At 43.8% G+C, this 24644-nt stretch overlaps 1 protein-coding gene across 1 annotated transcript; it reads right to left on the bottom strand.

Moving 5' to 3' along the window:
* Positions 1-616: 616 nt before the first annotated feature.
* On the bottom strand, positions 617-24220 carry LOC140731597 (zinc-binding protein A33-like). Its single transcript, XM_073053147.1, has 6 exons — positions 23798-24220; positions 23037-23132; positions 22387-22620; positions 20938-20960; positions 20732-20850; positions 617-4635 (listed from the first exon to the last, which is right to left on the bottom strand). The coding sequence occupies exons 1-6, from the start codon at positions 24206-24208 to the stop codon at positions 4043-4045; spliced, it is 1476 nt and encodes a 491-aa protein (XP_072909248.1). The 5' UTR covers positions 24209-24220; the 3' UTR covers positions 617-4042.
* Between the last annotated feature and the right edge of the window lie 424 nt (positions 24221-24644).

Consider the following 24644-nt stretch of genomic DNA (forward strand, 5'->3'; position numbering starts at 1 on the left):
CAATGACTTCAGTTGATTTTAGGTTACACGATTGGATTTGGTTCTGCCTGAGAGTCTGTTGGTTCATCAGTATACTAATGAAAGTTATTATCATACGGTAACCATTTTTACAGATGGATCAAAAGATAATTTAACTGGGAATGTTGGCATGGCTTTTTTTTTTGTTCCTGAATTGCAGATAATGATGAAGAAATTATTTTCTGGCCTTTTATCGATAAACAAAGCAGAATTCATTGTCATCATTTTAGGGTTACAGTGGGTGCAGGAAATTGGCCCTTGCAAACTTGTAATTTGTTCAGAATCCTTTTGAGATTTAATGAGTCTTAAAATGGGTCTTTCTAGCAGTAGGTCAGATTTACTGAGGGAAACTCATCTAACGGTGTTTCATATACAAAGTTTGGTTTATATGTCTGCACCTTATGGGACCTGCACATCGCACTGTTGAGGGAAATGATGGGGTCAACTGTTTAGCAACAAACGCTGTTAAGTATTCAACTGTGGATATAGACCTTCCACTTAACACATCAAAAGCTGAGGGTTTGGTAGTGTTAAGAATTAGGGGCTTATGGCAAAATGTGTAGGAGAATGGACACCTTTACAGAATACATAGATTAGATTAGTTTAGATTCAACTTTATTGTCACTGTGTCGAGTACAGATACAAAGCCAATGAAATGCAATTAGCATCTAACCAGAAGTGCAAAAGAATAGTATTATTTACAAAATAACTGCGAATAAAAAGTAAGTTCTGCAGCATACAAATATAAAAGTACTGAGACAGTACAATATGGGTTCAATACTGCTTAGCGCTGTGATGTGAGGATTAGCAGGGTCACAGCCTCAGGGAAGAAGCTCTTCCTGTGCCTGCTGGTGCGGGAGTGGAGGCTCCAGTAGTGCTAACTGGATGGCAGGAGAGTAAAAAGTCCAAGGTTAGGGTGAGATGCATCCTTGATAATGCTTTTCGCCCTGCCCAGGCAACGTTTATAAACGTATTGTGTTTTTCGAAGAAGGGGTTAAAACAAGAAGGGAAGGAATTATTTTGACACGACTTAGAATTGCCCAGACTATGCCTAATTCTGCCTTGTACCTAGTTGGAAAACATCATTCTGTGTCGTATACATTTTGTCATTATGAAACAGTTACACACAGACTATTTCAGTGTGAAGCATATAAGGCTGAAAGAAATCAAATGCAGGCCTCAGGACAATCTTTGGGAAGTAGATAATTTTCATGTAAAAACTTTATTAAGTTATGGCAGTGACTTTAATTAAATTCACAGTATTGACCGGGAAAAGGCATGTGATAAGGGTAATGTCACAATTGTATCATGAGGATTTCAATATGCAAGGGGATTGGGAAAATCAGGTAAGTGTCGGATCGCAAGAGAGGGAATTTGTTGAATCCCATGAGACGGCTTTTTAGAGCAGCTTGTGTTTGGGCTTACTCTGGGAAAGGCCGTCTTAGAGTAGGTGTTGTGTAATAACCCTGATCTTATTAGGGAGCTTAAAGTAAAGGAACCCATCAGAGACAGTGATCATAATATAATTGAATACATACTGCAAGGAGAGGGATAAGCCTAAGTCACATGTATCAGTCTCGCAATGGAATAAAGGGAATTACAGAGGCATGAGAGAGGAGCTTGCCCAGGTGAAATGGAGGAGGATACTGCAAGGATGACAGCTGATCAGATGTGGCTGGAGTATCTGGGAATATTTCGCAAGGTAGATATATCCCACAGAAGTTCTCAAATGGCAGGGGTAGGCAACCGTGGCTGACAAGGGAAGTTAAGGGCTGCATGAAAGCTAAGGAAAGGGCATAAAATGAGTGGGAAGTTTGATGATTTGAAAGCTTTTCAAATCCAACAAAAGGCAACTAAAAAAGCGATAAGAATGGATGAGATGAAATATGACGGCAAACTAGACAATAATATAAAACAGAATACTAAAAGTTTTTTTCAGCATGCAAGGGAGATGAGAGGGAAATGATGCTGGTTTGGTAGTAATGGGGACAAAGAAATGGGAGATGAACTTATTGAACAATTTTCATCAGTGTTCACTGAGGAAGACAGAGCAGGAGTGATTGCCTTTGCTATTACAAAGGAAATAGTGCCATGCAAACTCAAAGGTCTTGAGATGGATAAGTCACCTGAGCCAGATGGACTACATCCCAGAGTCCTGAGAAAGAGCATATAAGGTAGCAAAAGTCAGTGGGATGTTAGACTGTTGGGATGCTTTTAAAATCCAACAAAAGATAACAGAAAAAGCCATAAGATGGTAAAGATGAAATATGAGGGCAAACTAGCCAATAATATAAGACAGGACGCTAAAAGTTTTTTTTCAGTTACATAAAGAGTGAAAGGGAGATGAGAGTTGATATCGGACCACTGGAAAATGATGCTGGTGAGGTAGAAATAGGGGACAAAGAATTGGCAGATGAAATTAATGAGTACTATGCATCAGTCTTCACTTTGGACACAGCAGGAGTGAGTGGTTTTGCCATTACAAGGGAAAAAGTGCTAGACAAACTCAAATTTTTAAAGGTGGACAAGTCACCTGGACCAGATAGACTACATCACAGAGTCCTGAGAGAGGCTGCTGAAGAAATAGCAGATACATTGGTCACAATCTTTCAAGAATCACTTGATTCTGGGATGGTCTTGGAGAACTGGAAAACTGAAATTCTCTTTAAGAAGAGAGGAAACAAAAAAAGGAAATTATAGGCCAGTTAGCCTAACCTTTGTGGTTGGGAAAATGGAGTCTACTATTAAGGATGGGGTTTTGGGGTACTTGGAGACCAATGATCAAAGAAGTCAAAGTCAGCATGGTTTCTGTCAAGGGAAATCATGCCTGAAAAATCTGTTTGAGTTCTTCAAGGAAGTAACAAGCAGGGTGGACAAAGGAGAGGCAGTGGATGTCATTCACTTGGATTTTGATAAGGTACCACACATGAGGCTGCCAAACAAGATTAAATCTTATGGCATTACTGTAAAGATACTGGTATAGGTAGAGGAATGGCTGACAGGCAGGAGGCAGCGAGTGGGAATAAAGGTGGCCGTTTCTGCTTTGCTGCCAGTGACTAGTAGTGTTCCTCAGGAGTCAGTATTGGGATTGCTGCTTATCACATTTCAATGATTTGGGTCATGGAATTGATAGCTTTGTGGCAAAGTTTGGGGATGTTATGAAGATAGGTGGAGAGGTAGGTACTGTAGTACTGAGGAAGCAACGCGATTGCAGCAGGAATTAGACAAATTGGAAAAATGGTTAAAAAAGTGGCAGATGGAATAGCGTGTTGGGAAATGTATGATAGTGCATTTTAGTAAAAGGAACAACAATACAGACTATTATCTAAATGGGGAGAAAATTCAAAAGTCAGCAGGGGTGCAGGGGGACTTAGGAGTCCTCGTGCAAGACTCCCAGATGGTTAATTTACAGGTTGTGTCTGTGGTAAAGATGGTAAATTCAATGGGAATAGAATATAACAGCAAGGAGATGATGCTGAGGATTTCGAAGACACTACTCAGGGTGCACCTGGAGTATTGCAACAATTTTGGGTTCCATATCTCAGAAAAGATGTGTTATCATTGGAGAGAATTCAGAGGAGTTTCACGAGGACGATTCTGGGAATGAATGGGTTAACATGAGGAATGCATGGGGATTTCACTGAAACCTATCAAGTGTTGAAAAGGCTAGATAGGGTGGATGTGGAGAGGATGTTTCCTGTGGTGGAGGTATCCAGAACCAGATAGCACAACCTCAAAATTGAGGTGAGATTTTTTTGAACAGAGGGAAGGAGGAATATTTTTAACAAGAGTGGTGAATTTGTGGAATGCCCTGCCACAGTCTGTGGTGGAGGCCAAGCCTGGGGGTTTATTTAAGGTGGAAGTTGATAGTTTCCTGATCGATCAGCCCATCAAAGAATACGGCGAGGAGGCAGGTGTACGGGGTTGAGTGGCTCTGGGATCAGCCATAATGGAATGGCAGAGTGGAGTCGATGGGCTGAATGGCCTGATTCGGTTCCTGTCTTATGGTCTTTCCAAGACTCATTTACAGACCCCGAGCGGAACCGGAGCAGATTTTCAGCCACTGATTTCCTTCCCAAATCCGGAAGAAAGGATAAAGTTTCCCCATGAATTTATTCCCAGTGAAGGTGTAGAGATGGGACTTGGTCTCTGCGTTGTAAAATGAAACTTTCCCGGACTCGTAACTGAGATAAACTCCCAACCTCCCAGGGATGGAATTGGTAGGGAGACGGTACTCAGAGGAGGTGTGTACACTGAACACATCATAATTCTGACTGACCATGCCATAATTCCTTCCCCCCAGATTATTCTGCTGGGTCGTTTCATAATACCGCTTGATGATCCAGAATCCGGTCTCCGGACTCGGTCTGACCTCTCCCTTCCTCTCCACAGACTCAGCAGCGACTCCCAGACACCAGACCTGATTCCCTGTCACCTCCACCTCCCAGTAATGTATCCCCGATGTGAATCCCTCCGATCCCAGCACACAAGGCCAGTCTGTGAATCTTTTCCCGGTATCAAGGAGATCCCTCTGGGTCCCGGTCCATCTCACACTCTTCCGATCCACAGACACCTCGAGCTGTGTATGCGCTGTTTCCTCATCCAGGGTGACAGAGACTGGGGGGAGAAGCAGAGAATTAGAGAGTCCCCGGGGATCAGAAGGAGACTCCGGCAATGAAAGGACACTTGGCCTCAGGCACAGTCATTGGCCGACAGGAACTGTTTCTGGGGTTTTACCCAACTGCGGCCGATAGACAACTAATATCTCCCCCGCGGTTTTTCTGCTGGACAGAGAGTGGAGTTTTCCCAATCAACACACACAAAATGACACTTTTGACACAAAAAGACACTTCAACTCAGTGGGTCAGGCAGCATGTGTGGAGAGAGATAAACAGTCTACATTTCAGGTAGACGTCTTCGCTCAAGAATAGAAATAAATTGGGGAGATAGACAGCAGAAGTGAGTGCGGGAAAGGGGCGGATTCAGATGGGAAGGGGGCAGGTGAATGGATTTAAACAGGAGGTCACAGAGGCTCTTCGGCCCAACTTGTTCATGCCGACCAACTTGCTGTGATGAGCTAGTCCCATTTGCCCATTATTCCTTTCCACCTTTCTTATCCACTTACCTGGCAAGATGTATTTAAAAACATTCTCACTGTACCCAACTCTACAGTTGATCAAGGGCCCATTGTGAACTTAGATAACCCTCTTCGCTGTCCACTATACCATGAATTTCAGTGTCACCCACAAACCTACTAACTATGTCACCTACATTCTCATCCAAATCATTAATATGATTATCAAACAACCCTGGCCCCAGCACCGACCTCTGCAGGTCACAGGCCTCCAGTCCTCTGTGTTTAAGAGACCCTTGGACAGACACATCAACAGGCAAGACACAGATTCACAGCAAGTTGGCAGCGGAGTAAGTCACCATTTTTCAGGAAAATTCAGTTTTTTTTAACTGCTTGGGATAAAAGAGGCTCGACTGCACGGGCGCGTGACCTCAGACCGCGGAAGGTTTAAAAAGAACACTGCCATATCCAGTGGGCAGCGGAGTCAGAGGGTGCAGAGTGATAGAGCTTTGGCTCAACGGGCTTAGGCAGAAACGGGAAAAGGCTTCCTGCGACCGTTGAGTCTTGTAGTAAGGGGGTAAGTTACAGGTTTATTTATTTAGTAATAATAGTAGCATTAGAGGTATGTATCTAGGATTACTGTTGTGCTTGGAGTGCCAGATGTGGAGACCCTGGGAGACTCCCAGGGATTACATCTGCACCCGGTGCATTGAGATGAGGCTCCTTAAGGACCGTGTTAGGGATCTGGAGCTGCAACGATGACCTCCAGCTAATGAGGGAAAGTGAGGAGGTGATTGATAATACCTACAGAGAGATAGTGGACAGCACCTCTGTGACAGTCCCCCTCAGAAATCAATATATCATTTTCGATACTGTTGGAGAGGGTGACCTGACGGAGGAAGACCACAGCGAACGGGACTCTGGCACTCTGCCCTGTGCCGTGATCAAGAGAGCAAGGAGAAATGTAGTAGTTATAGTGGATTCCATAGTGAGGGGAACAGACAAGAGATTCTGTGAGCCGGACAAGATACCCGGATGGTGTGTTGCCTCCCGGGTGCCAGGGTACGGGATGTCTCAGATCGGGTCCAGAGTATTCTGAGGAGAGAGGGCAAGCAGCCAGAAGTCTTGGTACATGTTGATACCAATGACATAGACAGAAAAAGAGAGGCCATCCTGAAGGAAGATTACTGGGAGCTAGGAAGAAAACTGAAAAGCCGGACCTCCAGAGAAATAATCTCAGGATTACAGCCTGAGCCACGGGCTAACAAAGGTAAGAATAGCAGAATTAAGCAGATGAACGTGTGCCTAAGTAACTGGTGCAGGGGACAGGGCTTCAAATTCTTGGATCATTGGGATCTATTTTGGGGGAGGCATGACTTATACAAAAACGATGGGTTACACCTGAACTCAAAGGGTACTAATATCCTGGCAGGATTGTGTAATATAGCTGTGAGGAAGGGTTTAAACTAAGCTGCCAAGGGGAAGGAAACCAGGGTGTTAGATCCGAGGAAGAGGAAAATAGAAATAAGTCAAAGATACTGTGCAGCAAAGATGGCAAGAAGGACAGGCCGGTGAATAGACAGGGTAATTTGCTGTGCGATAGAAATATAGCAAAATCAATAACAGATACAGATCTAAATGTACTGTACTTAAATGCCCGCAGCATTAGAAATAAGGTGGATGACCTTGTTGTACAGCTACAGGTTAAAAGATATGACATTGTGGCCATCACTGAGTCATGGCTAAATGATGGATGTGATTGGGAGCTGAATGTTCAAGGATGCACAGTGTATAGGAAAGATAGGAAGGTAGGTAAAGGGGGTGGCGTGACCCTGATGGTAAGCAATGATATCAAATCACTGGAAAGAACGGACATAGGATCAGAATAGGTAGAATCCCTATGGGTCGTGTTAAGAAATGGCAAGGGTAAAAAGACACTAATAGTAGTTATACACAGGCCTCCAAACAGCAGCTGGATGTGGACTACAAGTTACAGCTGGATATAGAAAAAGCTTGTCAGTGGGAAAATGTCAAGATAATTATGTGGGATTTTAATATGAAAGTGGATTGGGAAAGTCAGGAAGTGTTATGTACCCGTGGGTATCTTGTACCTGTCACGTGACCATGATGTAATTGCGGCTATGCTGGGCATGAGGTAATGGTCTTCTGGTGGTGGAGTGATGTCATTTTCCCGCCAGTAAGAGGTCATGTGATAAGTTTTTTTTCAATAGGGTATAAAAGGAGAACCCCTCCCTGTGAGGTGGGGCAGTCCGTGGTTGAATTCGCCAGATATTCCCGTTTCGTTGCGTATTTCGATGTTGTGATGCAGTTTCATTTAAAAGGGGAGTTTTACTTTCTGTCTTAAGTCTCCAAGGTTATTGCTGGCAGTTTTGCTAAAGTACTGCCAGTTCAGCAGTCAGAGAGTGATGATTCGTCGAAGTTCGAGAAGCTAAAGGATCAAGGAAAGTTGATTTCGACGGTGAAACAGGTTCGACCTTGTTTGATCCTCATTCGGAAGGAATTCGTCAGCTGAGCCCATGTCAGTCCCTGCTGTAAGAGCAGAAAGGGCTGGGTGCAGAGTTTCGCCAAGGAAAGGTCAGTGCCTTTAAGCCGTTTCATTTTATTCATCGTAAATCCTTTGATCAAAGCATACTTCGACTGGGATAAGCATTAACACCACGAAGGAGAACTTAAATTATTTCAAGGAAAGTCTCTGCCAAGCGACTGTGTAAATTTTGGACTTTCGCATTACAACTTCTAAGAACTGTCTTTGCAATACTACTTTAAAGAACTGAGTTCGCATTTCTCACTTTAAGAACTGTTTGAGCTGCCGTATCGCAGCTGACTTCCGGTTAAGTTAGTCGTTTGTTTACTTTTGGGTTTTTTTTAGCAGTGTTTAATAAATGTTTTATTTGTTATAAAAAACCTGTCTCAGTCATATATTCATTGATGCTGGATCATAACAGAAGGTACTGGATCTCAGGAGAGGGAGTTTGTAGAATGCCTACAGGATGGCTTTCTGGAGCAGCTTGTCCATAAGCCCACCAGGGGATCAGCTGTTTTGGATTGGGTGCTGTGTAATGAACCTGAGGCCATTAGGGAGCTGGAGGTAATGGAACCCCTTGGAAGTAGTGATGATAATATGATTGATTTCAGTTTCAAATTTGAAAAGGAGAAACTGGTATCAGGTGTGTCGATATTTCAGCAGAACAAAGGAAATTACAGTCGTATCAGAGAGGAACTGGCCCAAGTTGATTGGAAAAGTAAGCTAGATGGAGGGATAGTAGAGCAGAATTGGATGAAATTCTTACAGGAAATAGAAAAGTACAGGAAATAAGGAAAGTGCAGGAAAAATATATTCCAAGAAAAAAGAAAATCATGAATGGAAAAATGGTACAAATGTGGCTAACGAGAGAGGTTAAGGCTAAAATAAAAGCAAAAGAGATGGCGTACAAGGAAGCAAAAATTAGTGGAAAAACTGAGGACTGGACATCTTTTAAAAACTTACAGAAGGAAACAAAGAAGGTCATTAGGAAAGAAAAGATGAATTATGAAAGGAAGTTGGCAATTAACATAAAAATGGATACTAAAAGTTTTTTAAAAATATATTTAGAGTAAAAGAGTGACACGGGTAGATATAGGACGATTGAAAATGATGCTGGAGAAATTATAATGGGTAACAAAGAGATGGCAGAGAAACTAAATGAATATTTTGCATCAGTCTTCACAGTGGACATTAGCAACATACCTGATAGCCAGAGGTCTCAGGGAATAGAATTAGGTACAGTCAAGATTACTAGAGAGAAAGTGCTTGGGAAGCTAAATGAACTAAGAATAGATAAGTCTCCTGGACTGGATGAGGTGCACCCATCGGATCTGAAGGAGGTGGCTTTGGAGATTGTGGAGGCATTGGAAATGATCTTCCAGGAATCAGTAGACTCTGGCACGGTTCCAGAGAACTGGAAGGTTGCAAATGTAATTCCGTTGTTTAAGAAAGGAGGGAGGCAGCAAAAAGAAAATTACAGATCTATTAGTCAGACATCAGTAGTTGGAAAGTTATTGGAGTCGATCCTCAAGGAAGAGGTTATGAAATACCTCGAGGTGCATGACAAGATAGGCCCAAACCAGCATGATTTCATGAAGGGAAGATCCTGCCTCACCAACCTATTGGAATTTTTTGAGATAATCTCAAATAAGATTGACAAGGGCTAGGCTATGGATGTTGTGTATTTGGATTTTTAAAAGGCCTTCGATAAGGTGCCGCATAAGAGGTTGCTTAATAAGATGTGAGCCAATGGAATTACAGGAAAGATATTGGAATGGGTGGAGCATTGGCTGATAGGCAGAAAGCAAAGGGTGGGAATAAAGGGATCCTATTCTGGTTGGTTGCCGGTTTCTAGTGGTGTTCCGCAGGGGACGGTGTTAGGGCCGCTTCTTTTTACAACGTATATCGATGATTTAGATCATGGATTAAATGGTTTTGTGGCTAAGTTTGCAGATGACACCGAGATAGGTGGAGGAGCAGGAAGTGTTGAAGAAATGGAAAGGTTGCAGAGAGACTTGGTCAGTTTAGGAGAGTGGGCAAAGAAATGGCAGATGAGATACAATATTGACAAATGTACGGTTGCACATTTTGGAAGAAGAAATAATCGGGCAGATTATTATTTAGATGGGGAGAAAATTAAAAACATCAGAAGTGCTAAGGGACTTATGGGTCCACGTGCAGGATATCCTAAAGGTTACCCACCAGGTTGGATCGGCAGTAAGGAAAGTGAATGCTATGTTGGCATTCATTTCAAGAGGAATAGTGTATAAGAGTAAGGAGATGTTGATGAGGTTCTATGGGACACCAGTGAGACCTCATTTGGAATACTGTGTGCAGTTTTGGGCCCCTTATCTTAGAATGGATGGACTAATGTTGGAGAGAGTTCAGAGCAGATTTATGAGGATGATTCCTGGAATGCAGGGGCCAACATATGAGGAGCGTTTGATGGCTCTTGGACTGTATTCATTAGAGTATAGAAGAATGAGAAGGGATCTCATAAAAACATTTCGAAGGTTGAAAGGGTCGGACAGAGTAGATGTGGAAAGGCTGTTTCCCTTGGTGGGTGAGTCCAGGACAAGAGGCCACAGTCTTAGAATTAGAGGATACCCATTTAAAACAGAGATGAGGAGAGTTTTTTTTTAGCCGGAGGGGAGTGGATTTATGGAATTCTTTGCCACATACAGCTGTGGAGGCCCAATCCTTGAGGGTGTTTAAGGAGGAGATTGATAGGTATCTAATTAGTCAGGGTATCAAGGGATATTGGGAAAAAGCCGGAAATTGGAACTAGATGGGAGAATAGTTTAGCTCAGTGGTTCCCAACCTTTTCTATGCCCCACACCCCTAGGAAATGTTTGATAAATGTTCGCACCCCCTACAAAAGCAATATCACTTTTGAAGATGAAGAAGTCTAATTTCTAATTTTTGAACCACAAATTGAACCACATACAATACTGCGGGTGAACAAATTGAACTTAAAAAGATAAGCTTTTAACTCAGTGCATAAAATGCAAATATAAATTGGGCAATTCGATTCTAATTTATTCAGGAAAAAATTATAAACAGTAAATTGATGAGACTCCTCAACTCTGAGGTGTAACTTCCCAGGTAACACTGATGAGAATCCTCAACGCTGACTCGGCCCCAGGAGACTGGAGTGTGCTTGGGACAAACGTTACTACCACTTCTCAAGGCACACTGGCAGCTGGCTGAGTGATGACTCGTGACTTGTCACTCAAGCACACAAGCCACTCTTTATCGTACCCCCTGAAATACCATCTCGCACCCCCCGGGGGTGCGGGCACCCCAGGTTGGGAACCCCTGGTTTAGCTCATGGTGGAGTGGCGGAGCAGACTCGATGGGCCAAATGGCCTGCTTCTGCTCCTTTGTCTTGTGATCTTGTGAGAAGGAGACTGACCTAATGCCGGCCAATGGGATGAATGTAGATGGGTAAATAGGACAGCACAGAGGTGATGGGTGGAAGGGCACATTTCTATGCTGTATGGCGATAGCTCTGTGACTTTAAATGTAGTGACTGAGACCTCAAAGTTCCCACTCCCCCCCACCTTCCCCCCCCCCCCCCCCCGGTGCAGAGAATTCCAAACAGATAGTGACCCCTGACCCTTGACTCCTCAGACAGGGAGGAGTCCCTGTATCCTGCCTGCTGAGCCCTGAAAGAATTTTGTGCTTCCCTGCGATCTCCTCTCATTCTTCTAAACAGGGAACAGAGAACATAGAACAGTACAGGACAGGAACAGGCCCTTCATTCAATGTTCACATTCATTTGTGACTGTGAAGTGTGAAGTGGAGGAGTGTGAAGGTTCGAGACAATAAAGGAGGTGATAATGAGAAGCAGTAGGGGAGAGATGAACAGCAGATTGAACCAGAACCAGGTGGGGGAGGGTTGGAAAGCCCGTGGGTGAACTGTGTGTGTAGACGTAACGAGAAGCTGGAGGGGGGACAAAGATGGGGGATGCGGCTCCCTTTGTCCCCTTTCCCACAACCCATCACCCACAGCCCCTCATTAGAACAGGGGATGAATTTGCACGGGTCCTGATGAAGGGTTTCAACCTGAACCATCAACTGGTTACTCTTTTCCATTGATGCTTCCTGGCCTGCTCAGATTCTCCAGCATTTTGTGTGTGTTGCTCCTCTTTAAATCTACCAAGCTCAAGAGTGAAATGACCTTTGCAATTTCCCGTCGTCCTGAATGATCCAGAATCTAGTCATTCTTCGAAGATCATTAATAATGCCTCAACATCCTCTTCAGCGACCTCTTTCCGAACACTTGGGTATAGTCAATCTGGTCCAAGTGATTTATCTACCTTCAGACCTTTCATCTTCCCATGCACTTTCCCTTTAGTAATAGCAACAACACTCATTTTTGTCTCCTGTCACTCTCACATTTCTGACACACAGCTAGTATCATCAAACACGAGGAAATCTGCAGATGCTGGAAATTCAAACAACACACACAAAATGCTGGGGGAACACAGCAGGCCAGGCAGCATCTATAAGGAGAAACACTGTCCACGTTTCGGGCCGAGACCCTTCTTCCCAGACAAAGCCCGAAACGTCAACAGTGCTTCTCCTTACAGATGCTGCCTGGCCTGCTGTGTTCCACCAGCATTTTGTGTGTGTTGCTAGTATCATCAGCAGTGAGGATTGACACAAAATACTAAGCAAGTAACTCTCTGTCTCCTATTCTGATCTCTCCAGTGTCATTTTCTAGGGGTCCAATGTCTACTCTCACCTCTCCTTTACTCTTCACATTTTTGTATCCTCTTGTGTATTGTTGGCAAACTTTCCCTGATATCTCATCTTTTCTCTCCTCGTGGCCTTTTAGTTGCTTTCTGTTCATTATCAAAACCTTCTCTATCCTCCAACTTCATGCTAATTTTTGCTACATTTTATGTCTTTTTTTTTGCTTTTATCCTCCCTTGAGAATACTTCTTCATCTCTTGGATGTATCAAGCTTGTGCCTTGCCTTCCGAATTGCCCCACAAACTCCCATCTTTGCTGTTCTGCTATCATCCCTGCTCGTGTCCCTTTGCAATTTACTTTGGTTAGCTCCTCCTTCATGCCCCTGTAACTAACTTTACTCTAATACTGATACATTTGACCTTATCTCCCCCCCCCTCTCAAAATGGGGGTTGAATTCTATCACTTTATGATCACTGCTTCCTAAAGGTTCTTTTACTTTAAACTCCCTTCTCATATCTGTTCATTATACAAATCCCAGTCAGACTTGCCTTTCTCCCATTGGGCTCAACCCGAAGCTGTTTAAAAAGCCATCTCACAGGCGTTCTACAAATTCCCTCTCTTGGGCTGCAGCAACAACACAATTTTTTTCAATCTACCTGAATGTTGAAATCCCCCGTTCCTACTGTCACCTTACACTTTTGACATGCCTTTTCTATTTCCTGGTGTAATTTGTACCCCCCTTTTTTACCCTGACTACTATTTGGAGGCCTGTATATAATTCTGATCAGGGTCTTTTTACCCTTGCAGGTTCTGAACTCTACCCACACTGATTTTATATATTTACCAACAGACCCTCCCCATCCCCTCTGCCTACCTGCCTGTCCTTTGAATACAAGGTGTATCCTTGAATGTTGAACTTCAAGCCAGGATTTCCTTTCAGCCACAACTCAGTGATGCCAACAATGTTGTACCTGCCAATCTCTACCTGAGCTACAACATCATCAACCTTATTCCATATACTGGTGTGTTCAAATACAACACACCAGTCCTGTATTCATCAGCTTACTCGACACTGTCCATGTGAGCTGAAACAAGATCTTTGATGTCAATGACAGACCACACTTGGGGTATTGTGTGCATATCTGGCTCCCCTACTATGGGGAGGATGTCATTACACTGGACAGGAAGCTTCAGGAGGATGTTACTTGGACTGGGGGCTTGGTTCAAAAGGACAGAGTGGGTAAGCTGGATCTAATCCCCTGGAGTGTAGGATGTTGAGGGATGACCCTTATCAAGGTATATAAATTCATAAGGGGCTTAGATAAGATGAGTCTCTTTCCCAGAACATGGGAGTACAGAGCCAGAGGGCACAGGTTTAAGATGAGGGGTTCATGGGATAACTCACAGAGAGGGAGGTGGGCAGATGGAATTCGCTGTTAGCAGATGCTGTAAAAACGGGTATAATTAAAACATTTTTAAATAACTTTAGACAAGTACAAAGATAGGAAATAGTTGAAGGGATATGGGGCAAACACACACAAACGGGACACGCTCAAGAAGACATCTTAATCTTGCAGATTGATGAAGTGGGCCATGGATTCAACATCTGTCAAACCCTTCTGAGATCATCCGCTTGAGGAATTTCACCCTGGAGTCTGTCTGTGAACTGTGGATGTGACGTCACGTCAGAGGTTCAGCTCAGTGCCACAGAACAGACAGACTGGGTAAGGACGGCAGATTTCAATCCTAAATGCGAATTTGTGCCTGTCTGTTTGACCGTGTGCCACACTGATTTTGTATGTGTGTGTGGTAAATATCAGTGTGGTGTGTGTACACATTGAAGGAGTGTGTGTACATTGAAGTATTTGTATGTCACAGTGTGTCATCACCTGTCTGGTGTGTGCTGACAATGTGTGACATGTGTGAGTTGTTTAAATAAATAAATTACTGTGTCTGAAGAGAATGGTTTCCAGGTTACTGAGGGAAATAACAGTATACATTGCTGAGGCTCTGACTACAATCTGCCAGTCCTTCTTGCGTATGTGTGTAGGAGCTTTGCCAGGCCAGTTATGTTGTGGTGTGTGCTTCTCCCGAGATGTCACCCTGACCGATGTCAATGCTGATTTGGTGCGTCTGGGCTCAGTCTCACAATGCTTCTATAGTTGTACTCTAGAGAGCATTCTGATAGGCTGCCTCAGTGTCTGGTATGAAGGGGCTACTGCACATGACCAAAAGAAGCTGCAGAAGGTTGTAAATCTAGTCAGCATCTTGGGTACTAGCCTACAAAGTACCCAGGACATCTTCAGAGAGCAGTGTCTCAGAAAGGCAGCTTACACTATTAAGGGCCTCCAGCAGCCAGGGCATGCCCTATTCTCACTGTTACCATCAGGTAGGAGGTACAGAAGCCTGAAGGCACACACTCAGTGACTCAGGAACAGCTTCTTCCCCTCTGCCATCCAATTCCTAAATGGACATTGAAGCTTTGGACACTACCACACTTTTTTTAAAAATATACCGTATTTCTGTTCTTGCACATTTTTTAATCTATTCAATATATGTATACTGTAATTGATTTACTTATTTACTATTATTATTTTTATTTTATTTATTATTACCTTTTTTCTGCTAGATTATGTACTGCATTGACTACTGCTGCTAAGTTAACAAATTTCATGTCACATGCCGGAGATAATAAACCTGATTCTGATTCTGATTCACGTTCTGATGGTTTCATAACCATGAGACAGAGGAGCAGAATTAGGCCATTTGACCTTTCGAGTCTACTGCGTCATTCAATCATGGCTGATCCTTCTTTCCCTGTTCAGCCCCACTCCCTGGCCTTTTCCCCGTAACCTTTGATGTCGTGTTCAATCTAGAACCTATTAAGCTCTTGTCTAGACTTCCCTACCATGGGAAACGTCGTTGCAACTTCTATCAACACACAGAAAATGCTGCTGGAACACAGCAGTTCAGGCAGCATCTGTAAGGAGAAGCACTTCTCCTGCACTTCAACTTCTATTCTGTCTTGGTCTTTCAACATTCGCAAGTTTTCAATGAGATCCCCGCTCATCCTTCTAAATTCCAGCGAGCACAGTCACAGAGCTATCAAACATTCCTCAGAGCTATCAAATGTTCCTATGATAACCCTTTCATTCTCAGAATCATCCTTATGAACATCTTCTGAACCCTCTCGAATGCCTGTACATCTTTTCTCAGATGAGGAGCCCAAAACTGTTCACAATACTCAAGGTGAGGCCTTGTAAAGCCTCAGCATCACTTCCCTGCTCTTGTATTCTAGACCTCTTGAATTGACTGCTGACATTGCATTTGCCTTCCTCCCCACCGACTCAACCTTCAAGTTAACCTTCAGGGTGTTCTGCACAAGCACTCCCAAGTCCATTTGCATCTCAGATTTTTAGATTTTCTCCCCATTAAAAAAAATCTGCTCATTATTTCTGCTATCAAAGTGCATGACCATGCATTTTCCACCACTGTATATCATTTACCACATTTTTGTCCATTCTCCTCATCCAAGTCCTTCTGCATCCTACCTGTTTCCTCAACACTACTGGCCACTCCACCAACCTTTGTATCATCTGAAAACTTGGCAATAAAGCCATCTATTCCACCAGTGAAATCATTGATATACAGCATAATAAGAAGCGGTACCAACACTGACCACTGTGGAACACCACTAGTCAATGGCAGCCAACCCGAAAAGGATCCTTTTATTCCCACTCACTGCTTCCTACCAATCAGCCAATGTTCAAACCAGGTCAATAACTTTTCTATAATACCATGGCTCTTAACTTGGTAAGCAGCCTCAGGTGTGTCACTTTGTCAAAGGCTTCCTGAAAGTCGAAATGTGCAATATCCACTACATCCCCTTTATCTAGCCTACTTGTAATCTCCTCAAAGAATTCCAACAGATATGTCAGGCAAGATATTCCTTTCAGGAAACCATACTGACTTTGTCCTATCTTGTCCCATGTCAGCAAGTATTCCATAACCTCATAATTATCAATTGACTCCAACATCTTCCCAACCACTGAGTTGAAGCTAACTGGTCTATAATTTCCTTTCTGTTGCCTTCCTCCTTACTAAATGAGTGGAGTGACTTTTGCAAGTTTCCAGTCTTCTGGCACCATGCTAGAATCCAATGATTTTAAAAAGACCATTACTAATGCCTCCACTATGTCTACCACTACCTCTTTCAGAACACTGGGATGAGTTCATCTGATCCGAGTGACTTGTGTAGCTTTAGGTCTTCCACCTTTTTGAGCACCTTTGCCCTTGTATTAGTAACCACTCACCTCTCTTCCCTCAGCCCCTTCAACATCTGCCACACTTCTAGAGTCTTCCACAGTGAAGACTGATGCAAATTACTCATTTGTTCATCTGCCATCTCTTTGTCCCCTGTTATTATGTATCCTGCCTCATTTTCTAGCAGTCCTATATCCACTCTCATCTCTATTTTTTACTTGAAAAAAACTTTCACTATTCACTATGAAAATGTTTGCTAGCTTGCTTTCATATTTCATTTTCCCCTCTCAATGATAATTTTAGTTGCTCCCCGTGGTACTAAAAAGCTTCCCAATTCTCTGTCTTCCTACTAATTTTTGCTTTGTTGTACGCCCTCTGCTTTTGCTTTTACATTACCTTGTCTTCCCTCGTCACTCACAGTTGTACTATTTTGCCACTTGAGTATTTATTTATTTTTGGAATACATCTATCCTGCACCTTCATCATTTTCCCAGAAAAGCACACCATTGCTGCTCTGCTATCAGCCCCGCCAGCATCTCCTTCCGATTTACTTTGGCCAACTCCTCTCTCAGACCACTGTAATTTCTTTTACTCCTCTGAAATATTACAACATCAGACTTTACTTTCTCCTTATCAAATTTCAAATTGAACTCAGTCATGTTGAGAGCACTGCCTCCTAAGGGTTATTTTATGTTAAGTTCCCTAATCACCTCCGGTTCAATACATATTCTCCTAGTTGTCTCAACGTCAAACCGCTCTCAAAAGCCATCGCACAGCATTCAACAAATTCACTCTCTTGCAACCAACCTGATTTTCCCAATTGACCCGCATGTTGAAATCTCCCATAGGAACATAGAAAGCACAATACAGGCCCTTCGGCCCATGAAGCTGTGCCAAACATGTCCTTACCTTAGAATATACCTAGGGTTTCCCATAGCCCTCTATTTTTCTAAGCTCCATGTCTCTTAAACGACCGTATTGTATCCGCCTACATCACTGTCGCCAACATCCCATTCCATGAACTCACCACTCTCTGCGTAAAAAAAAACTTACCCCTGACATCTCCTCTGTACCAACTTCCAAGCACCTTAAAACTGTGCCCATTACTATCATAATATTGTCCTTTTCATGTGCCTTTTCTAATTTCCTGTTGTAATCTGTGATCCACATCCCAGCTACTGTTGGGATGCCTGTATAAAACCTTTACATTTTCTTAACTCAACCCACAAGGATTCAACATTTTCCGATCCTACGTCACATCGTTCTACTGATTTACCAGCAGAGCCACGTCACCCCCTCTGCCTTCCTTCCTATACCACCGAAACATTGTGCAACCTTGGACATTCAGCTCCAACTACAACCATCCTTCAGCCACGATTCCGTGATAGTCACATCATACCTGACAATCTGTCAAAGAGCAACAAGATCGTCCACCTTATTTTCAATACTCCGTGCATTGAGATAAAACACTTTGAGTACTGTATTTGCTACCCATTTTAATTCTGCATTCCTAAAGCACTGATACCCTGCTGGCTGAAATTTTGTCCTCGCTGCTGCCCACCCTTCCTGACAGTCTGACTGCACGCTATCTCTGCTTTTTTTTTTACCATCAATCCTATCCTGAGTCCCTTCACTCTAGTTCCTACCCCCCATCAAATTAGTTGAAACCCTCCCCAACAGCTCTATCAAATCTCTTAGCGAGAACATACCTTCAAGATCGGCAGAGGTGGGGCAAGTGAAGGAGTGAGTGCGGGGATTGGCTGAGAAGGTAAGCTCTTGGGAGTCTGTTTTTTGTTGTTTTCAGGAGCAGGTGATTTAAAAACTGGTCGGGACGGGCCTGTAACATATACCTTCAAAGTGGGCAGAGGTGCGGCAAATGAAACGAATTAGTCAATTTATCAGCCAACGAAAGCAAGGTTTGCTCTAGGGGAGTGGCCCTTGTCGAGGGAAGTGCCTTGTGAGAAAAGTGTGAGTCTTTGGCTCGAGAGTCTTCGGCGAGGAGGCTGAGGGAGGAGACTACGCCACAGTTGGAGTGGGTGAGAGGTGGTGAGGAGATGACAGGTAAACTGATTCAGTGTGATGCTTGCCTGATGTGGGAGGTCAGAGACACTGATGGTGCCTCAGGCTGCTACAACTGTGAAAAATGTGTCCAGGTTCAGCTCCTGAAGGACCGTGTTGGGGCACTGGAGAGGCAACTGGATGACCACAGGTTCATCTGGGAAAACAAAAGCTTTCTGGACAGGACCTACAGTGAGATCATTACACCGAAGATACCAGAGGAGAGAACGGGGGCGACAATGAGGAAGGGATGGATGCTGGGAGTACAGGAGACCCCGGGGGATGTGCCACTTGAAAACAGGTTCACCCTCTTGGAAGCTGTCGGGACAGAAGTCACTGCCAGTCTGAGAGGTGGACAGGTCTGCGAGTCAAAAATTGGCACTGAAGGAAAGCCGAGGACGTCAGGAAGAGCCGTGGTAGTAGGGGACTCCATATTGAGAGGTACAGAAAGGGGTTTCTGCGGCAACAGGCAGGATTTAAGGATGGTGTGTTGCCTCCCTGGTGTCAGGATCCAGGTCACCATGGACCGATTGCAGGGCATCCTCAAGGGTGAAGGTGAACAGCCGGAAGTGGTAGTGCATGTCGGAACAAATGAAGTCAGGAAGGAGAGGAAAGAAATTCTGCAGCGTGACTTCAGAGAACTCGGAAGAAGGCTGAAAAGCAGAACCTCCAGCGTGTTTATCTCCGGTTTGCTTCCAGATCCTCGTGCTGGTGAGGGCAGGAACAGGGAGATAGGGGATCTGAATGTGTGGATGAAGAGCTGGTGTGGGAAGCAGGGTTTAAGATTCTTAGACCACTGGGATCTGTTTTGGGGTCAGGATGAATTGTACAAAGGAGACAGGTTGCACCGTAACAGGTGGGGGACCAGCATTCTGGCAGGCAGGTTTGCCACTGCTACACGGGTGTCTTTAAACTAATAAGGGGGGGGGGGGGGGGGGGAAGAGGAGACGAACTGGAAATATAAGGATGGAGTTAAAGGGAAAGAGAGAATAAGAAAAGTTAGGAAGATGACAGAATTAAAGCATTAGAACGCTCAGGAAGGGATCGGAGAGTATGGCCAAGTGCAATAGGGATCGATGAGAGAAGCGAGGGGAGTAATGGATTAAAAGTATTATATATGAATGTACGAAGTATAAGAAATAACATGGATGAGCGTGAAGCTCAGTTGGAAATCGGCAAGTATGATGTTGTATGAATAACGGAGACATGGTTGCAAGAGGACCAGGGCTGGGAAATGAATATTCAAGGGTATACGTCCTTTCGAAAGGACAGACAGGTGGGCAGAGGGGGTGGGGTGGCTCTGTTGGTGAGGAATGAAATTCAGACCCTTGCAAGAGGTGACATAGAATCAGGAGATGTAGAGCCAGTATGGATAGAACTGAGAAATTGTAAGGGCAAAAAGACCCTAATGGGAGTTATATACAAGCCCTGAAATAGTAGCCTGGATATAGGGTGCAAGCTGAATCAAGAGTTAAAATTGCAATGTTGCAAAGGTAATGCTACGGTTGTAATGGGGGATTTCAACATGCAGGTAGACTGAGAAAATCAGGTTGGTACTGGACCCCAAGAAAGAGAGTTTGTGGAGTGCCACCGAGATGGATTCTTAGAGCAGCTTGTACTGGAGCCTACCAGGGAGAAGGCATTCAGTTAGTTTCAGTTAAGTTCTAACTAACATTTCAGTTAGTCCTGACGAAGGGTCTTGGCCTGAAATGTCGACTGTACTTCTTCCTATAGATGCTGCCTGGCCTCCTGAGTTCTACCAGCATTTTGTGAGTGTTGCTTGAATTTTCAGCATCTGCAGATTTTCTTATGTTCATGCCTTGGCGTGTTAGTACAGTGTGCCTGGGATCAGGACACAGTGGTTCATCTGCCAGTCCCATGTATTGGTTGTATTGTGACCCTGTGCTGGTGTGTTCAGGGGTCTGACATCTCCAGCTGACCATGTGACAGTGATGCCTCCCAGTCAGTGGGGTTGATGTGAAATAAACTTCAGTTCCCCAGTATTATAGCCAATCATTGCTTCAAATTAGAACTTAATTCAGCAAGGAGAAATTAATCTTTGTAAATTTTACCTTGATTAATGGCATCTGGTGTTTCTCTCAACACTGTGTTCAACAAATAGGGGTGATCGAACTTTTCAAACGGTTGGGCCTCATCTGTCACTGACAAATTCTGGAGTTTGTCATTAAAGCTGTAAATATTAAACAGCTGGTTATAAACTGCAATTTTGAACTATTTTATAAATTCATACTGGTTTTCAGTAAAGAGTATGTCCTACCTCCTGTTCCGATGAGATTCTGCCTGAAATAAATAAAACACAAGTATGAATAGACTTAGAATTACTGTCAACATCTTGAATTTTATCCAAATCATTACAAGTAGTTAAAAATTTCCAATCCCATAGTCACACACACACATGAACAATACAAAACTATGGGGTCAATTACAGGGAACGTTTCTGGAACTTAAACCGTTACTGAGAGGATGAAACTTACAGGAAAACGGATAGGTGTGCATTTTGATCTGGGTATGATGTCAGGATGATAAGATGGAAGAATGTATGATCAGTGATGGATTTGGTTGTGTACAGGTGGAGAAATTATTTATCTATTTATGGGGAGAATTGTGGGGAGATGAAATTCCAGATTGATTTTGATAAATCCCATAAGAAATTTAGTGAAGAAGATGTGGAACTCACTGCCACAGGAGAGGTTGAGGCAGAACGGCAGAGACTGAATGCAATAGGGAAACAGGATAAACACATGAGGGACCATGGGGTTCGGGGCACTGTTGCTGGGTGTGGAGGAGGCTTGTGAAGCAGAGAAATTGACAGGAGAAGATGGACTGAATGGCCTGTTTATGATGGAGAATGGGATATAATCCCATGTGAAACTGATCTGGAAAAAGTAGAGAGACAGTGAAAGTTTCTGTAATCTGATGGAAACCGGATCTGGAGGACAAGTCTGATGTATGGGTCACATTCTTTGCTCTCAATAATAGACAGAGAGACCCTCACACCCACCGCACCAGACACACACACAGCCTGTGACTGGAACTGGGTGTTAAAGTGAGCTTTCGAGGATATTTAATCTGGTAATTAAGGACACAATCAGCAACTTTGTGTTAGGATCAGAGTAAATCATTTCAGAGAAGATTGCATTCTGTCCTGGGATGTACAGAAGTTGTAGAAATCCAGTTTTGGGAAAACAACAACCCTGAATAGTTGTATCAATTGTCTGGTGAGAAACAGTTTACTGCCATTTGAAAATGCTGTGTGTAGGAGCAACGTATGTTTGTATTGTATTGTTTTCTGTGTTCCCTGTTTATTATGGTAGCTAGTCACGTGAGTGGGGGCGTGGTAAAAAAAACAAGGGGAATAAGTTATGTATTCGTACTTTATTCTGGGCAGTTTTAAACTGGAGACAGACGGATATCACATTTTTTATTGACTGCTTTGTTGCAACTTAATTTATGATTAATTACACTGAAGTTTCATCGCTTCAAGATTGTATGTTGCTAATAAAGGATCCAATACATGTCTTGGACATTTTGAAATGTCATTATTATAGTGGCTGGGGGTGAGTCATACAAGTATAACTACTTGTGCGAGGTCGCCAGCAGTGGCAATTGATTTGTTAGAATTGGCTGCTGTGCTGTGTTTATTTCAAATATACCACTGTTCATTTAGTGTCCTTTGACAGGAACAAATTGAAATATAATCCCTTACCTTCAGAAACATCACACTGTCTTTTTGATCCATCTGTTCCTTTAATTTTGAGATTTCCTCCTGAATAAGCCTTATATCCTCCTGAATCGCATGAAGATTTTTCTCCATTGGATTTAAAATCTTCTCCTCTTCTTTTCTGAGATCCCCGAGTAAGCTCTCCTCTTTTTCAGTGATAACCTGACGCAATTTGGCAAACTGGGATGTGATGTGGGTCTGAACGCTGTTGGACTGTTCCTGTCGAATGAAAGGTGAAGATTAATTTACTGTATTGCTGTGCTGTATTTCCAGCTGACGTTAAGGTGAGCATTCTGTCCATTAACGTCCATGCTAGTTCTGAGACATTCCTGTCAACCCCATTCGCTCATATTTTCCTGAAACCTATTCTCCCTCATTGACCCATTAAGTCTCACCTGGTTCATATTCAACCTCCCCCACATTCACAGGGTTGATTGTAATTCACCGTTCATCCAGCATGTCTCTGGGGTGTGTCTGAAACTGTCGTGGTCACAGAGAGAACACGCAAACTCCACACAGACAACACCAGGAATCAAGATCGAACCCAGGTCACTGGATCTGCAATACTCTTATATTCTGCATTAAAGGGAGCAAAACTATACAGTAATAGCAGAAATTCCGCTCAGGAAGCTCACCCGAACTCCGGAAATCTTCTCTTCCTGTTGCTGCTCCTTTTCCTGGAGGTCTGATTTCATTTTTGTGAGAGAGTCTAAGGAAGATTTTAGCTGATCCTGAAAGTCAGAGTGCGAAGGTAAAATTTTTTAAAAAATGGAACAAAACGAACAGGCGATCAAACCCGATTATCGCACAAAATGCCGGAGGAACTCAGTGAGTCAGGCAGCATCTACGCAGGGGAAATAAACAGTCGACATTTCGGGATGAGACCCTTCATTGGGACTGGGAAGGAATGGGACAGAAGCCAGAATAAAAAGGTTGGGGGTGAGAACCAGCTGACAGGTGACGGGTGAGACAACGTGAGGCGGGGACGTGGGTGAGGGTGATCAAGTGAGAAGCTGAGAGGGGACAGGTGGAAGCGGCAAAGCTGGAGAAAAAGGAATCTAATACGAGAGGACAATTGACCATGGAAGAAACGGGAGGAATGCAACTGATGAGGAGGGTGGAGGTGCAGAAATCAGATGTTGCAATTGTCCCGCTCGCAGGTATCGGTGCCAGGAGGGAGATCAGTGGAGAGGAGCGAGTAGAGAGCGATCCCGACAGACAGCAGTGAGTTGTCGGAGTGGGGTGGCTGTGGGATGTCCGAGGGAAAGATTTGCTTGGTGGTAGAATACTGATGGAGATGGCGAAAGATGCGGAGAATGATATGTTGGTTATGGAGGCTCGTGCGGTGGTAGGAAGGACTTCAGAGATTTAGTTGATGAATTCGACTTAGTTTTACCGTGCACATTTTAACAGCTTCTTTAATCGGCTTGAAGCGGTGCTCTGTGTGTTCCTCCGCATCTCTGCAGATCACACAGATCAGTGTCTTGTCCGTTTCACAAAACAGCTTCAGTTCTTCCTCATGTTCCTCGCAGTGAAGTTTACTTTCCTTCCCTTTCGGATTCAGGTTTAGATTTCGGGCTTTTTCAGCCAGATTTGCTAAAGCCCGATTGACCCTGAGGGTGCTGTCGGCAAACACCTCTCTACATTCCGGGCAGGAGTTTCTCTCCTCCGTTTCCCAACGCCGTGTGATACAAGAGCGACAGAAGTTGTGTCCGCACTCCAGTGTAACCGGATCGGTGAAGAAATCCAGGCAGATGGGACAAATTGCCTCCTCGGTTAAACTCTCGACCTGATGTTTCGAAGCCATGCTGCTCCCAGCACTTCCTGATTCAGAATGCTTTCAGTTTCGGCGAGCTGGGGATCCCCTGCAGTACCGCGATTGTCCACTACACGCGCTGCAGACTCAGGGAATGAACATTATTTAACAGCATGTCTTGACTCGGAAGAAGCCTTGGTAAATTCCATAGCAGGGTGGGATCAGAAACACATTAAACAGGTGGAAACAGAAATGAAAACTTGGACTGACCAAGCTCGGCTGCAAAAGGAGGTTTGGGCATGGGGCTACCAATCCCATCCCGTAAAAACCCATTGAGACAGAAACGTCAACTGAATCTCCACAGGCCTCATCCCTGGGATCGGAAGGACCTTCCCCCGGAAGACGATTGAATTCATATGGTGAGAGGAGAAGCCACAGGGCCGATCAACCTTCGCCCTGGTCAAAATGGTGAAGGGGAGAAGGGAAG

Source organism: Hemitrygon akajei, chromosome 1 (genome assembly GCF_048418815.1).
Source record: "Hemitrygon akajei chromosome 1, sHemAka1.3, whole genome shotgun sequence".
Classification (NCBI taxonomy): Eukaryota; Metazoa; Chordata; class Chondrichthyes; order Myliobatiformes; family Dasyatidae; genus Hemitrygon; species Hemitrygon akajei.

Excerpts from the sequence above, each read along its gene's own strand:
- LOC140731597 (XM_073053147.1), bottom strand. The coding sequence starts at position 24,208 with ATGGCTTCGAAACATCAGGTCGAGAGTTTAACCGAGGAGGCAATTTGT. Across the intron at positions 22,621-23,036 it reads AGAAGATTTCCGGAGTTCGG|GAACAGTCCAACAGCGTTCA; the intron begins GTGAGCTTCCTG and ends TTCATTCGACAG. Across the intron at positions 20,961-22,386 it reads ACAGTGTGATGTTTCTGAAG|GCAGAATCTCATCGGAACAG; the intron begins GTAAGGGATTAT and ends TATTTATTTCAG.